General features: G+C 48.6%; 1 protein-coding gene across 2 annotated transcripts in view; it reads left to right on the top strand.

Moving 5' to 3' along the window:
• KIFAP3 (kinesin associated protein 3) overlaps positions 1 to 14,598 on the top strand; it is a 1,278,226-nt gene that overhangs the window by 272,156 nt on the left and 991,472 nt on the right. For both annotated transcript variants that reach the window (XM_069641307.1, XM_069641308.1), the window contains one exon: positions 2,739 to 2,901. In XM_069641307.1, coding sequence (XP_069497408.1) covers positions 2,739 to 2,901 — 163 coding nt within the window. The remainder of the gene's footprint in view (positions 1 to 2,738; positions 2,902 to 14,598) is intronic.

The raw sequence follows: 14,598 nt of genomic DNA, 5'->3' as shown, positions 1-14,598 counted from the left end.
CTTCACGGACAATAACATGACAATGTTTTACATCCGGAAGCAGGGGGGCACCAGATCCCCGACACTCTCCAGCGAGGCGCAGGAGTTGTGGCACTGGGCCGTCGCCCAGGGGATTGTCCTCATTCCTTTCCACCTGGCAGGAATCAAAAACACAGTCGCTGACTCTATCAGCAGGGAGCTGCACTCTTGCCACGAGTGGGAGCTTCGGCAGGATCAAGTGGACAATCTCTTCCTCAAGTGGGGCAGTACCCAGATTGATCTGTTTTTGACGGCGACGAACACCAAGTGCCGGAGGTTCGCCAGTAGGTTTCCCCAGCAGGGGAGCATGGGGGACGCATTCTCCTGTCCTTGGGAAGGCCTGTTCCTGTACGCGTTCCTTCCATAGCCGCTGTTACTACGAGTCATCAGTCAACACAGACAGCGCCGGTGCAGGATGATCCTCCTTGCTCCAGCATGGCCAAGGCAAATCTGGTACCTGGACCTTGTCATCATGTCAGCGTCCCCTCTAGTCAAGCTACCAGTGGTCGCAGATCTTCTCGCCAGGGAAGGAGGTGCATTCCTGCACCACGACCCAGGATCGATGAAACTGAAGGCCTGGATCCTGCAGCATTAGAGTTCGGGGGTTACGAGCTGCCTGCGGACTGCAGGGTGATCCTCGACAAGGCCAGGGCGTCGTCGACTCTGAAGTGTTACAGACACAAATGGAAGCGTTTCGCCCTCTGAGGGTCACCCTCCCACCCCCCAAGTCCTTCCGTACTTTTTGTCATTGGCTAAGTCGGGACTGGTGCAGGCCTCCATCAAGGTGCATCTGGCGGCTATCTCCCGCTACACCAGGTCTCTGGGACGGTCTTCTCTTTGGTCGCACGGTCAAGTGAAGGAGTTCATCCAAGGACTGTTCCATTCGTTCCTGCCGGTGAAGGCGCCTTCCCCAGCGTGGGAATTCAACAGTGTGCTGACTAGGCTCATGGGAGGGCCCCATTCGAGTCGATGCATCTAGCTCCGCTCGGGTTTCTCTCTTGGAAGACAGCTTTTCTCGTGGCCATCACCTCTGCCAGGAGGGTAGGTGAGATCCAGGGCCTGTCCTGCAAGCAACCTTACTTGACTTTCCACGAAATGAGGGTGGTGCTGCAGAAACACCCCTCCTTCATTCCCAAGGTTCCATCGGAATTTCATCTCAACAAACGCTTGGTTTTACCTGTGTTTTTTCTGACGCCTCTGCCGCTGGCTGAAAGGACTTTGCACTCGCTGGTTGTGGCTCGAGCACTGAAGTTTTATGTGGTCCGCACGAAGAATTTCCGGAAAACTTCTCAGCTTTTTGTGAACTTTGGTCCTGTGATCCATGGGAAGGCCTTGTCCAAGGCTTCCATTTCCAGGTGGCTTGCCGGCTGCATCAATCATTGTCACTGGTTGGCAATCCGACTGCTGCCTGGCCGTCCGAGAGCCCATTCCACCAGAGCGATCGCTGCAACTACAGCGTTCCTGTCTGGTGTGCCCCTGCTGGACATCTGCAGGGCTGCTACGTGGAGGTCTATGACCACCTTCACAAAATTCGACTGCGTCGACAGAGATTCCAGAGAGGAGTCCAGAGTCGGCCAAGCAGTGCTACGCAACCTGTTCGCTTGAAGGTGAGCCTGGTGAGGATGTAGGAGTAATTGCTTCTGTTGAGCCTTGCCACCTCCCGTGGTTGAGTATGTATGTACTCCCATGTATTCTATATTCATGAGCATGTGAATCCTTGCCAGACCCCATGCTGGAGAAGGAACAAGTTACTTACCTGTAACTGTTGTTCTCCAGCATGGATCTGGCATGGATTCACCTGCAAACCCTCCCTCCTGCCCCTCTGCGGCACTTCTTGGTCATACTGCCACTTTATGTGCTACCAAATCTGAAGATGTCTGCCAGACGAAGGGCTTAGGGAGAGGGCAGTCATTGGCAGTATGACCCAGAGCTCTGTGATTGGTTTATAGGAGAAAGACAGTTTATAAACAAAAGTGAAACTGTTTTTTTCTTTACCGAGGATTCCCGGCCTGACGACTGGGAATATTCATGAGCATGTGAATCCATGCCAAACCCATTTGGGGAACAACAGTTACAGGTAAGTAACTTGTTCCTTACCTGTGGTTTTCATTACTTTGTGTGTTCAGGCCAAATACATATTATTATGCTCTCTAATTTAATTTGAGTGCATTTTGTGTGTCATTGTACCACTACACTACCCCAATATCTCCTGAAGTCCAAGCCTTAATGCTCAGCTATGCTACCTTGATTGAATTTGGATAGACCCAAGTGTCTTTTCCATGTTCACTAAAATTAGGGCAGCCTCTCGCTAGACGCCCTCATGGCTGGGTCTGAAAATCCATCTTAACAAAATGCACCTGGAACGCTCGGGAGCACAAACCAACACACCCGCCATAAAAGAATTGGCTGTCTCATGCTGCCTATTACTGATATTGCAGATCTTTTCTATCTTGCATAAAGCAGAACCATTGTGTTTTGTATTATTTATTTTTTTATTAAAAAACTGAAACTGGATAACAAAGTGCTACATGTCCCAAGAACGAATTTAGTTACACTTTTACTAATTCATTGTTTTATTTAACAAAATAAGCTGTGTCTTAATAAGCAGCGAGCAACCATGTCTGAAAATGAACGTAGACATTTGGCCTAAATCGAACATTACCTTTTTCTTGGTGATAAAGGACATTTACATTGGATTGATGCTTGCCTTTATTTTTCAGGCTGAAATGGATATCATTGACAAGTTGTCTAAAATGGTACCGTGTGAACATGAAGACCTGCTGAATATCACTCTGCGGCTTCTTTTAAACCTCTCCTTTGATACAGGGCTACGAAATAAGATGGTGCAAACTGGACTACTTCCCAAGCTTACAATACTTTTAGGTAAGTAAGTAAAGTGTTGTTGGCCTTGCTGTGCACGGCTTGTAAGAAAAAAGTGAGGTGTTGTTAGTGGAATAGCAGAAGAGGCAGATGCAAAACCAGTGTTCATGGGGGTTGGTCGAAAGTTCTCCGGTCCATTGTGACAATATGCTTCTATGAGCTTGGCTGAAATCCTTGGGAGTATGTTATCCCAAAGGGAGAGCACAAGATCAGAGCAGCTAAACCTGTTTTGGGTGAGGTTACCTACTGAGTGTAATATGGCTAAAGAAGGGCGCTTTAGTCAAGCTTGGTTAGTCCTGTGTTGGCTGCTGTGGGGGAGGTGGCATGTAATGTGGTTTGTGTGAGATTTAGAGGAAAGTTGATAATCGAGTGGGGCAGACAAATGGGGGTGGTACGAGTAGTGGGGGGAAGAGGAATGCATGTTGGGCGCCCTCCGGTGGAAGTAAGGTAGTATGCAGCTACTGATGAAGTGAATAGATGTTTTGGGGAATTTTTGCCGTGATAATGTTCTTAAGTCCGTTTTGGTCGTGTGGATTCCGACCCAAGTCAGCCTGTTGAGGGGAGTAGGTGTATAGTTGGATGGGATTCTGGGGCTGGTCTTGTGATGTTAGTTGAAAAGCCAGGTTTTTAGCTGTGATCTGAATGTTTGGTGGTTTCTATGGAGCTATTTGTGTAGTGAGTTCGGGAGCTTGGTTTCAAGGACTAAGAACAAGGAACATCCATTAGATTTTTGTTTGGGGTTTGTTAGCATTACTATAGCTATCACCCCCTGTGTCGGGGGAGGGAAATGTACAGTGCCAGTAACAGCCAGCCAGCTCGATCCTAGGCAGGACTGAGCGAAGCCAGGACCCCCACAACAGGTCAGGGCCATTATCAGCCCTGTATGCCCCTGGGCAAGGGGGGGATAGCTATTCACACCACAGGGCTCTGTCTCGGGTACAAATAGCATAGTTGCCAACATGATCCATTCCAGTCTGTAGGTGCTTATCCGGTCCTGGTTTTTGATTTGCATTCTGGGACTTCTAGTTCCACTTAGCCCCATTATAATACTGGGACTATAAGTCCCAGAATGCAAAGAAAACACAGGACTGGATAAGCACCTACAGATTGGAATGGGTTATGTTGGCAACTATGAAATAGTTTTGTTTTATTGTTTTTCTTGGAGATGCACTACCTGTGTGCCCAATCTCCCGTGAACAAAATACAAACGCCCCATAAGTAATAGAAAAGGGAATAGGTCCCTTTTCTATTTCTTTGGCAGGTGCCAAGGACTGGGTGGAGTGCAGCAACTGGAGCTGAAAGCACCGGCCAGCTGAAGGGAGGGGGTGCAGGATATCTTGGGGACCTGGGGGTGGGGCAGTAGGAGGGGTAGGGGGCAAAAGATGAAATCAAGATGGCGGCACCCAGGGAAGGGTCTTAGGTGGCTGGTGAAATGCTGACAGAACACTGACAGTTCCCAAGTTTCCAGCCACCTGATTTGTGCAGTGTGACTAGGGCATCACTACTGGATCCCAGTGTACCTGATGGTATGTAATGTGAGAATTTAATTGTGACTTATTCTGGGCGCCTGCTGTTGTAGGAGCATACATCCAAGTAGGATACATTGTTTTTAAATTGATTGGTTATTGGTTATGGCCTATTTGGTGGCACTAGCGCCACCAAATGCTCAAATAATTGGTACTGTGAAAGAGAAAGGAAAAAGGGGAGTTTGGGTGCAGTGTATGGTGTTGGTATGGCAAATTGCCACGCTTGGCGATAACGACCGAAGCACCAGCTGGGCCTTAATACTTTTTCAAGGAGGGCTGTGCTGACGGCAGCTCCCCTCAATCTCGCAGCGCTGGCTGCGCATCACGCCCTTGTCTCGTGATTTATTCTTGTTATTGTTATGGTTGCCAATTTCGCCCTGTACGATGATTTAACACAGCCACCCTTGACAGCTGTTGGCGGCATTGGATTGTGTATTGTAAACTTTCGCTAAACAGAGCCCAATGGCACCCAGCATTTTTCAAAAGGAATTTTGAAATAATGACGGCGAGTGCTGCATTTGGTGCCTGTTAGACATGGTTTATTTTTTTTTAAAAAACTTTTAATTAATTCAACAAACAATACAAACCAAACAGGCAATGCATATATCATTAGCTTCATCATACTTTTTCATTACTAACCCCTGCTTCCCTTATCCCACCCCCCTTTACGAGTCTATAACTTTGCACATTCTGTTTCTGCATCCTGTGGTACAGTCTCCCCTACTACAGGTTCTGCCAGGTCTAATATTGACCCAAACAGTTCGGCTATCAGTGATTTCCAGGCCATCAGGGACTCGGTCTCCTCCTCCCCCCTTGCATTGCCCTTTTCTTGCCATACCATGGTTTCTGCCTCCGCCCATTTCTGCAAGTCTCTCCACCACACCTCCACTCTTGGTTTATGGCAAGTCTTCCACCCCATGGCAATTCTTCTTTTAGCAAGCACATAAGCCAGATCTTTCAATTTGCCCACATGCTTAAGCTTTTGTGATCTTGGGAACCCCCCCAGCAGACAGGCCCACACCGTGTCCACTACCAGTTGGACACCCTTTTTTTCAAGTTTCTCTTTTACTTCGCTCCAGAAGCGTTCAATGACCGGGTATGACCAGAACATATGCACCATGCCCACGTTTTCCTCATCGCACTTAGGGCATGCCTGCCGCCCCGCATTCACAAACCTCGATATCCTGCGGGGCGTCATATATGCCCTGTTTGTAATATACAGTTGTATCTGTTTCAGTCTCGCATTTCTAGATACTTTCTTATGATAAACCTGCGCCCTTTCGCACATCCCGTCCTCCATCGGGGCTCCAACTTCCGTTTTCCACTCTGTTCTCAACTGCGTGACCTCCTTCCCCACTTTGGACAACATCTCATATTCTGAATATCTCATGGCCCCCTTCCGCTATATCGTACATCATGTCTATGATAGCATCTGGCTCCTCCTCCAGCACAGTTTCGGGCCATATTTTCTTGATTCTTTGCACCAATATATAGTATGTAATATACTCCCCTCGTGCAACCCAGTTTCTTCCCGCAACCCCTCAAAAGTGATACTAGAGCCCTCCCGCCAAATGTCACCCATTGTTGCGACTCCAACAGGTTCCCAGTGGTTTCTAATTATTCTCCTTAGCTGTACATCTGTTCCCGTTAATGCAACCAATGGTACCTGCCGTGAGCAGGGGGATGGGCTCTCCATCATTTGGCACGCCTTATGCCACATCTTCCACCCTAATAGCGTCATCTTGGGGCGCCCTACCATTTCCGTCTTGGGTACCCATATCATCTCTTTCAAATAAAATGGTGCACAGTCACATCCAAACAGCCTGGACTCAGAGGTCTCTTCATCAGAGAGTCATTTAGCAACATATTGCAGCTGGCTCGCTACATAGTACACCTCATAAGTGGGCAATTTTATCCCTCCTTTGTCGTGGAAATTCTGCAGTTTCCACAGCGCCACTCTGTTCCGCGTGCCATGCCACAAGAAATCCCTGCACATGCTATTCAGTTTAATGAAGAACTTCTTAGGGATCAAGTATGGTATATTTCCAAAGTAGTGTAATAGCCTAGGCAAAACCACCATCTTGAGCATTGCTCCCCGCCCCATCATTGCCAAGGGTAGCTTAACCCAGAATTGCATGCACTTCTAGATTTATTTATTTATGTTTTACATTTTTTTTTTTAATGGCTACCTCTGTGTTGAACCTATGCTCCTCTTCCGCTGTGTGGTATTTCTATTCCCAAGTACCGAAACGTGCTGACCGCCCATGGCACTTGCAACATGGGCAAGCGCTCTGATGTGATCCCCATATACCCCCCTAATGGGAACATGCTGGACTTGTGGGGGTTCACCGCTATACCGGACAGCTCTGCCTATCTTTCCATCACCTCTAGAATGTACTGGAGATTTTCTTCCGGGTGTCGCAAGTACAGTAGCATGTCATCTGCTTATAGGGAGATCAAATGTCGCTCGCCTTTCACCTCTATCTATAGTGTCATATTGTTTCAAATATATTGCTAGAGGTTCTAGGGCCAATATGTAGAGCATTGGAGACCACGGACATCCTTGCCTGGTGCCCCTGCTGAGCTGCCACCTTCCCGATATCACTGATCCCGTCTTAACTCTAGCCAGTGGTTTGCTATACAATATTTTTGCCCATCGTACATATCCCGGCCCCAACCCATAGCACTCCAGGGCCTCGAGCAGCAATGGCCATTTGACTGAATCAAAGGCCTTTATTGCGTCCAAGGACACAATTGCCATTTCACCATCGTTTTCGCTGCCGCTCTCAATAATTCTCTGGAGTCGTCTATGGGTATTGGTGATGTTTCTGTTTGGGACATAACCTGTTAGGTCAGGGTGTATTAGTCTGCCAATCACCTTCTTCAATCTATTAGCAAAGACAGTGGTCAATATCTTGCTGTCTTGATTCAGCATGGACAAGGGTCTATAGGAGCTGCAGCTGTGCCCAGGCTTACTAGGTTTGGGAAGCGGTATTATGATTGCTTCTCTCAGTGACTCTGGTAAACTTCCCGTCTCAAACGCTTCATTTAACATTTCTAATAGTGGGGGGAGGACCTCCTCCATGTACACTTTATAAAACTTGCTTGGAAGTCCATCTGCCCCCGTGGCTTTGCTAGTAGGCAACTGCTTCACCACCTCCCCTAGCTCTTCTAAAGTAATTGGTGCATCTAGCTCCTCTTTCTCTTCTTTACTTATCTTGGGCAATCAATCCTATGTCCTCCAACGTTTCTCTTATCATAGTGCGATTGCTCACACCACCGTCCTCGTATAATACCTTATAATAGTCTGCAAATGCTTGATTAACTCCTTCTTGGGTATCTGCTACGCTACCATCGTCTCGCTCTATAGTTCTGATTGTAACTCTGGGGTCTCGCTCTTATATAGCCACGCCAAGAGTCTTCCTGGTTTATCCCCTCCCGCATGCTGTCTCTCTACATATTTTTTATAATTGAGGTTGCACAGTCTATCCCAGCATTCCGCGCATTTTTGCTGTAACCTGAGTGTCAGTTCTAACTTCTCTGCTGTATCCTCTTTGCCCTTCAAAGCATCTTCTAGTTTCATCTCCGTCTCCTGTAGATCTGCTAAAATCCCACCTTGTAGGTACTTTGATTTTGCTATGGCTACTCCCCTCAATACCACTTTAAAGGCCTCCCATAGTGTTCCTGCTGAATCCACACTTCCAGTATTCGTCTCAAAATAATTTACAATGTCCTCTCTCAAGTCCTCTCTAAAGAAGGGGTCTCTCAATGCTTCCGCTCGTAGGCGCCATGTCGGGATCCTCGCTCTCGGGTGGCAATATTGCCATCCGAGAATCAAAGGCGAGTGGTCTGAAAGGACCCTAGCTTTATATTCTATTTGTGTAATCTCCGCTATCATCTCAGGTGTAGTGAAGACATAGTCCAACCTAGTGAATAACTGCTGTGGGGCGGAATAATGTGAGTATTGCCTCTCCTGGGGGTGTCTGACTCTCCATGCGTCCTCCAAGCCAAAGTCGCTCAGCAATGTCTGCAGGGGCAGGTCTATCCATCTTCCCATCCGATCTGTCTACTCTTGGGTTCAGTACGCAGTTGAAGTCCCCTCCCCAGATCATTGAGCTTCCCACACACATGCTCAGATTAGTACACAAAGTTCTGATGTATGCTGTGTTCTGGTTTGGGGCATACGCGCTGACTGTACTTATCTCCCTATTCTCCACCAGTCCTCTCAATATAACCATCCTCCCATCTGTCTCAGCTAACACCTGCAATCGCTGGAAAGGTACATGTGGCACCACCCAGATAAGCACACCCCTGGCATAAGCAGAATATGATGAGCCCACCAACACTCCCTCCCACTTCCCAGCAATCGCATCCATTCTCTCCCTTGTCAGGTGAGTTTCTTGCAGCAGCGCAATATCTACTTTTTGTCTACGCAGGTACAACATAACTTTATTCCTCTTTAAGTAACTATTGAGCCCTCGTACGTTCCATGTAACTATTTTAAGGTCTCCCAAGGCCAATTCGATTTCCATTCCTCCTCGCACAGGTGCAATCTAACACTAAGTCCCTCTCCAGTCTATATAGGCTTGTACCCCAATTTAAACCCCCTTTAACAAAAAACACCCCAAACTCCTTGTTCCTCCCCCCTCCCACCTCCTGTCCCTTTCCCAACATCACTCGCCTCAACTGTTGTCCAGCCCCATCCCTGGATCTCAGGCATCCCCGCATCTAGCTCTTTCTGGCTTTCGCCTGTACTCGAAACTCTGCAGGGTGAGGCCGCCCTATTGGCTAACCTACTGCTACTACGACTATAGTTCGGGGGTAGGGTGTTTCCGCCCTGCCGCTCCAGTTTTACTTCAGGTCAACTACACATTGCTACCCAATTTACCTATATATACTAGCTGCTATATTCCAGTTCCTCAAATTCTTTGCAGTCAATGATGTCCGAGCCAAATATCCACCTTACTCAGCCACACCCCTTAATCTCAATCTTTATTTTAGGCTCTGCTGGGTGCTCTCACTCTGCGCCATAACGATATGCAAACAGTGCACTAGTCACTTATCGTGTTCCTTTTGAGCCTGCTCCTCGTCTCGTTCCGGGTAGCCCTGCAGGTCCAGCCATGACGTTGCTTCCTACGGAGTATCAAAAAAAAATATTTTACTTTTATGCACCACCTTCAATTTAGCTAGGTACAGAAGCATGTATTTTATCCCAGCCATGAGTAATCTTCTTTTGATTGCCACATAACTGTACTGTTGCCTCTGGACCAGCATTGTATAGTCGGGATACGCCGTGATGACGCTTGAAGCCCTTTCAATCGTTCCCCCTTTACGAAAGTGCTCCAGTATCTTCTCGCAATCTTTATAGTTCAGTATTTTTGCAATTATCGCCCGGGGAGGGGCCCCAGGCCTTGGTTTTCTCATGAGGGCTCTGTGTGCGCGCTCCACAGCAAATCCTTGCAAAAAAGTTTTTCGGCCACTATCTCTTTTAAGAGGAGGTTCTCCAAGTAGTTTGTCGGATCTTGTCCTTCTTCCCCCTCCGGCAGGCCGACCACGTGGATGTTGTTCCTTCTTGCTCTCCCTTCTGCTTCCTCCGCCCGATTCTCCAGGTTAGCTACCTGTTGTTTCAGTACATGAACCTCCTTTGCGGCGTTTGTGCTAGTGTCCATGTTGATTTTCACCGCACTCTCCAGGCTGCTAGTTCTTTCCGCCAACCCCCTGACATCTTGCCTCAGCAGGGTGACTTCTATACCCTGTTAGACAAGGTTAGTAGTATTTGGTCACTGTTGCCCATATGCACGCTGGCCATGCCCCAAACAATAGACATTACAAAACACGCTTTTAAAGGTATAACACCACCCAGGGCAATGGGCTTTTCGGGCGCCCCGCCCCCTCCATGATTCTCGACCGTGGAGGCGTTCATTGCAACTATCGGCAATAACGTTTACACTTTGACCACTGTTTCACGCCATGACCAGTTCAATACATGCACCAGGCCAGCTAATACACACAACTCACTAGTATAAAGGGATAGTCCAGTAAAAAAATGTATTTAGAAAATAGATAGGCAACATTAGGAGGAGCCCGGAAAACTTAGAAATAAAACCACAGCTTTAAAAACGTATTTATGTTTGCGGTCGCTTTTGAAACGTGTTTGAAAACGCTGCTGTTTTTCTTTCCAAGTTTCTCAGGCTCCTGCAGCATTTTCAAACACAACCGCGTTGTGTTTCTGCCTGCTGTGGCTATCACTTTGGGTCTCCGGTGCTAAATCTGCTTTCCCATTTGGGGCTCTCGGGGCTCCCCACGGGGGGCCCGAGAGCCCCAAATGGGAAAGCAGATTTAGGCAAAAACACTGCAGCATTTAGCATTTCCCATTTGGGGCTCTCGGGCCCCCCATTTGGGTCTCCTAGGAGACCATTTGGGTCTCCTAGGAGACTAAGCACAGGGAGTTTCGGGCACCTCCCTCACTTCCTGCCCACCCCAGACACTTGGACGCCAGAGGCGTCTTCAGTCCTGAAGCCCGCCAAAGGCACACGAACAAAGGGACCAAACCTGGTTTGGCGTGCAGAGAGAAACACTAGAAGGACCTTTCCAAAAAGAAATGGTGAAAAAAGAAGACTGGGACCCGTTTAAACAAAGGGGTTTAAGGCGCCATCTTGAAAAACAAGCCTCCCGTGTTTTTTAGCTACTGGTGTTCGCGGTCGGGAAAAATCATGTTAGTTTGTTGTAAAACCACAGCCACCAGCCATTTCGATAGAAAAGGGTAGCATTTAACTGCTAAATGAGTTTCTAAACACTGGAGATACTAGGTAAACCCTCTAGCACTCTAAAGGAAGATAGTGTTTGCTGGGTTTAGGAATTTAAAAAGACTAGTAAAGTCAATTTAACCTTACATTCACTGGGAAACAGTAGTTCATCCCAGAGAAGGTATTTAAACCTTTGGGAAGTCTTCTAAGAAGACATCCCTGTGTCACTGCACTAAGGGTGCTGTGTAACACACATGAAAAGATGCCTATGGAGTTATCTTAAAACTCCATAATCAAAGAACACAAGAGTAAAACATACATCAAAATGCATGAAAGAGTGGGAAAAAAGGATCGCAATCTTTCCAGGTAACAAAAATCAAGTCCTCAATATCCAGCAAAGTTGCTGGGGGTCTCTAAGGTGAAGGGAATTAGCACTTTATGATCATTCTCCCTAACACCAAGCATGCATATTTTCGCAGAGCCTTACCGCGCATATCATTTTGGTTTTGGTGACAGTGTGCAGCATAGTGGTTGGCATTGTCAATTGTGAAGAGGAAAACATCTGCATGGCCTACTCATGCTTGAATTTTATTGCCGATTTTTGCTTTAAATCTACCATCACATCTAGGTTATTCTAATTCGCTCTATTTTGGCCTCGGTCCCAGCTGCAGTGATTTCAAACTCTCCACCCACCCTACTCTTTCTACAACCCACTCATCCACTTCACTCTCACTCTTTACCCCCTCTCGTCCTTTCTTTCATATACTTGCTTTATTTCTTACCCTCTCACTCTCAACCTTATTCTTGCATCGCGTCCCCTTTCGTCCGTCCTGTACGGGCGTCCCTCCTAGGGAGGGGAGACAGAACCCTTTTCACCAGAAAAACTCTTCTTCCGCTTTAAATTTAGAGGCGCATGGGGGTGCGGCCCTGGGAGCATGCACTCGCCTGACTCCGTCCACTTGTGCCACTCCCCAGTCATCTTAGCCGCGTCGACATGAACAGACCGCTTTCACCAGCGCGCCTCGGTTTGGCTTTGGGCTTGTAATTCCATGCGCTCTTCAACGGATATTGTCTTTTTTTTGTCTTTTCTTCTATTCTTTAACAGGTACTCTGTCCTCTGGCGCCACGCCACTCCCTGGAGCATGTCGACATCATTGGGCTTCAGCAGGTGTCCAGCCTGCAAAGGGCTCTTCCCTACGTCTGACCTCCACGCTCTGTGCCTCTGCTTCAAACCACGGCTGGGAGTGTTGTACTGCATGTGACACACTCACACCTGAAGCTCTGAAGAACAGGTTAGCAAGGTGGAGGTAGCTCTTCGAGAAGTTGCCTCCAGAGGACTTGAAGAACTTCGTCAAGCACACATCAAGGTCCAAAGCAAGGCCTCTTTTCCATTGCACCCTGCAAGGGCGATTCCTTCCCTAGGAAACGTCGGAGCAGGAGGGACCGTTCTGGTTCTCATACCAGCGCTGGTAGCAAATCTTGTCCAGCTACCGGCTGCTAGGCCGAGGGGTCGCTAAATCTTTCCGGAGACAGTGCTGAGGGATCGCAATATTCTTTTACCAGATATTCACCCGAGAGACTACGCCCTAGTGCCAGACAAATGTCTGAGGGGGCGCCCGTACGCAGCACTTCCAGTGATTCAGCGTCCAGGAGGAGGCTGGTCCCAGCGAGACAGGCACCACGATGCAGGTACGTGGCATGCAGCTCGACAAGATGGCCGCTTCGCCAGACAGGATGTGTCCGCTCATCAGACAACGACCCCTTTTGAGGAACAGGTCGGAGATTGAATGTCCAGGTGGGACTGATGTCAACCAGGTATGTGGCCTACAACTTATCCTTAATCATCGCAGAGCAGATACCACCTGCAACCGACAAGGCAGAGTAGTCACAGGCCCCAGCTGCCAGCCGCTACTCCGTCAATACCTCCTGCCACTCCACCAGCCTGCGAGGACAGGCTTTTTGAGACGTTCCTCATGCTGATGAGATCCCCTTGGATGAGCTGCATCCTTTGGGATGTTATCAGGGACATGCTACAGCCAGTCCCGCCGCCAGCACCCATAGTCATTCCTCCTATGGCTCCGGCGCCTAAGGCCCCTGCGCAGCCCCAGCTGCCCACGCCGGGTCCTTCGATTCCGGCTCCCCTGCCTCCCACAGCCAGGCCATTCCACAACAGCCTCCGGCTCTGGTCCCCACACCTCAGCCTATGTCTCCCAGCTATCCTCCACTGGCTCCAGACCAGTCCGACACCCTAGTGGACACCAATGAGGAGGACCACCCTGACACGCCATCGTCAGCCAAGGATTTCCATGATCGACTTGCAGGTTTGGCGGAATACTTAGGGCTTCCACAACCCGAGGTTGAACAGCCAGAGGCAGGGGTCTTGGTTGAAGTCTCACTCTACGCCCCATGACTAGGACAGGGATTCCTATATAGAAGGATGTCGTCGCTCTGGCCAAAAAGGGATGGCTGAAATCCCACTCAGCGCAGTCCACCAACAGTCCACCAACAGGCGCCTTGACGCCAAGTACAGGCAGTTTGAGGGGGATACACTCTTGTTGTTGGCACACACACTACCACACTCCTCAGTGATTGCAGCGGCTTCCATATACTCAAAACCTCAGTCGTCATCGCCCACCTCGTCCTCGGCTCTGTTAGGCAAGGAGGAGAAGATCTTGGAGGCGTATGGGAAGGTCTACTCCAGCGCCTCTCTGTGTCATGGGGATCAGGCAGGTGGTTTGGGCAAGATGGGTGGAGGCTTGGCAGGCCTGGCATAGGCACACAAAGAACCCATAACAAATCTCTCCTTTTATTCCTTCCTAGTGTTTGTAGTAACTTCCTGGTTACCACTTCCTGTTGCCAAACAGGAAGTGCATGATAATTCATGAGCTCTCTAGTGTTTGGGTGTGGCTGGCTATATAAGCCACACCCAAGTTTCTTTGAGTGCTTCGTGTTGCTTACTGTGAGCTGTATCGGCAACACACTTGCCGTGCTCTGGATCAGCCAGCATCTGCTTGCCTGCTCCGGATCATCCTGCTTCTGCTTACCTGCTCCGGATCATTCTGCTTCAGCTTACCTGGTTCTTACTCCACGCCGCAGCAATCTCCAGTCAAGAGGGGACTTCTACACCGGCACCTGTAAGAACAAAGAACTGCGTTAACACGCGCACATCAGTAACACTGCGCATACCCACCGAATCTTCGCGCAACGCTGGAATCCAGGTTAGTTGTACAAGCGCACAAACCCCTGTAAAAGAAAATAGAGACATTATTCATTGCGCTCGCCCCAATAACGCAGACACTTATTTCACTGCGCTCTCTCTCTATGCAGTGCATACTTACCAAAAGCCTCCGTGCAAACTTACCTAACCACCAAGTCTCCAGTAGCGCTGAACCCAGACTCGAGGCACTAATACCACATAATTTCTCCTG

The sequence above is a fragment of the Ambystoma mexicanum genome, chromosome 1q (assembly GCF_040938575.1).
Source record: "Ambystoma mexicanum isolate Mex_15411 chromosome 1q, UKY_AmexF1_1, whole genome shotgun sequence".
In the NCBI taxonomy this organism is placed as follows: Eukaryota; Metazoa; Chordata; class Amphibia; order Caudata; family Ambystomatidae; genus Ambystoma; species Ambystoma mexicanum.
The sequence above is the reverse complement of the archived record's forward strand: the minus strand, read 5'-3'. Positions and strand labels throughout refer to the sequence as shown.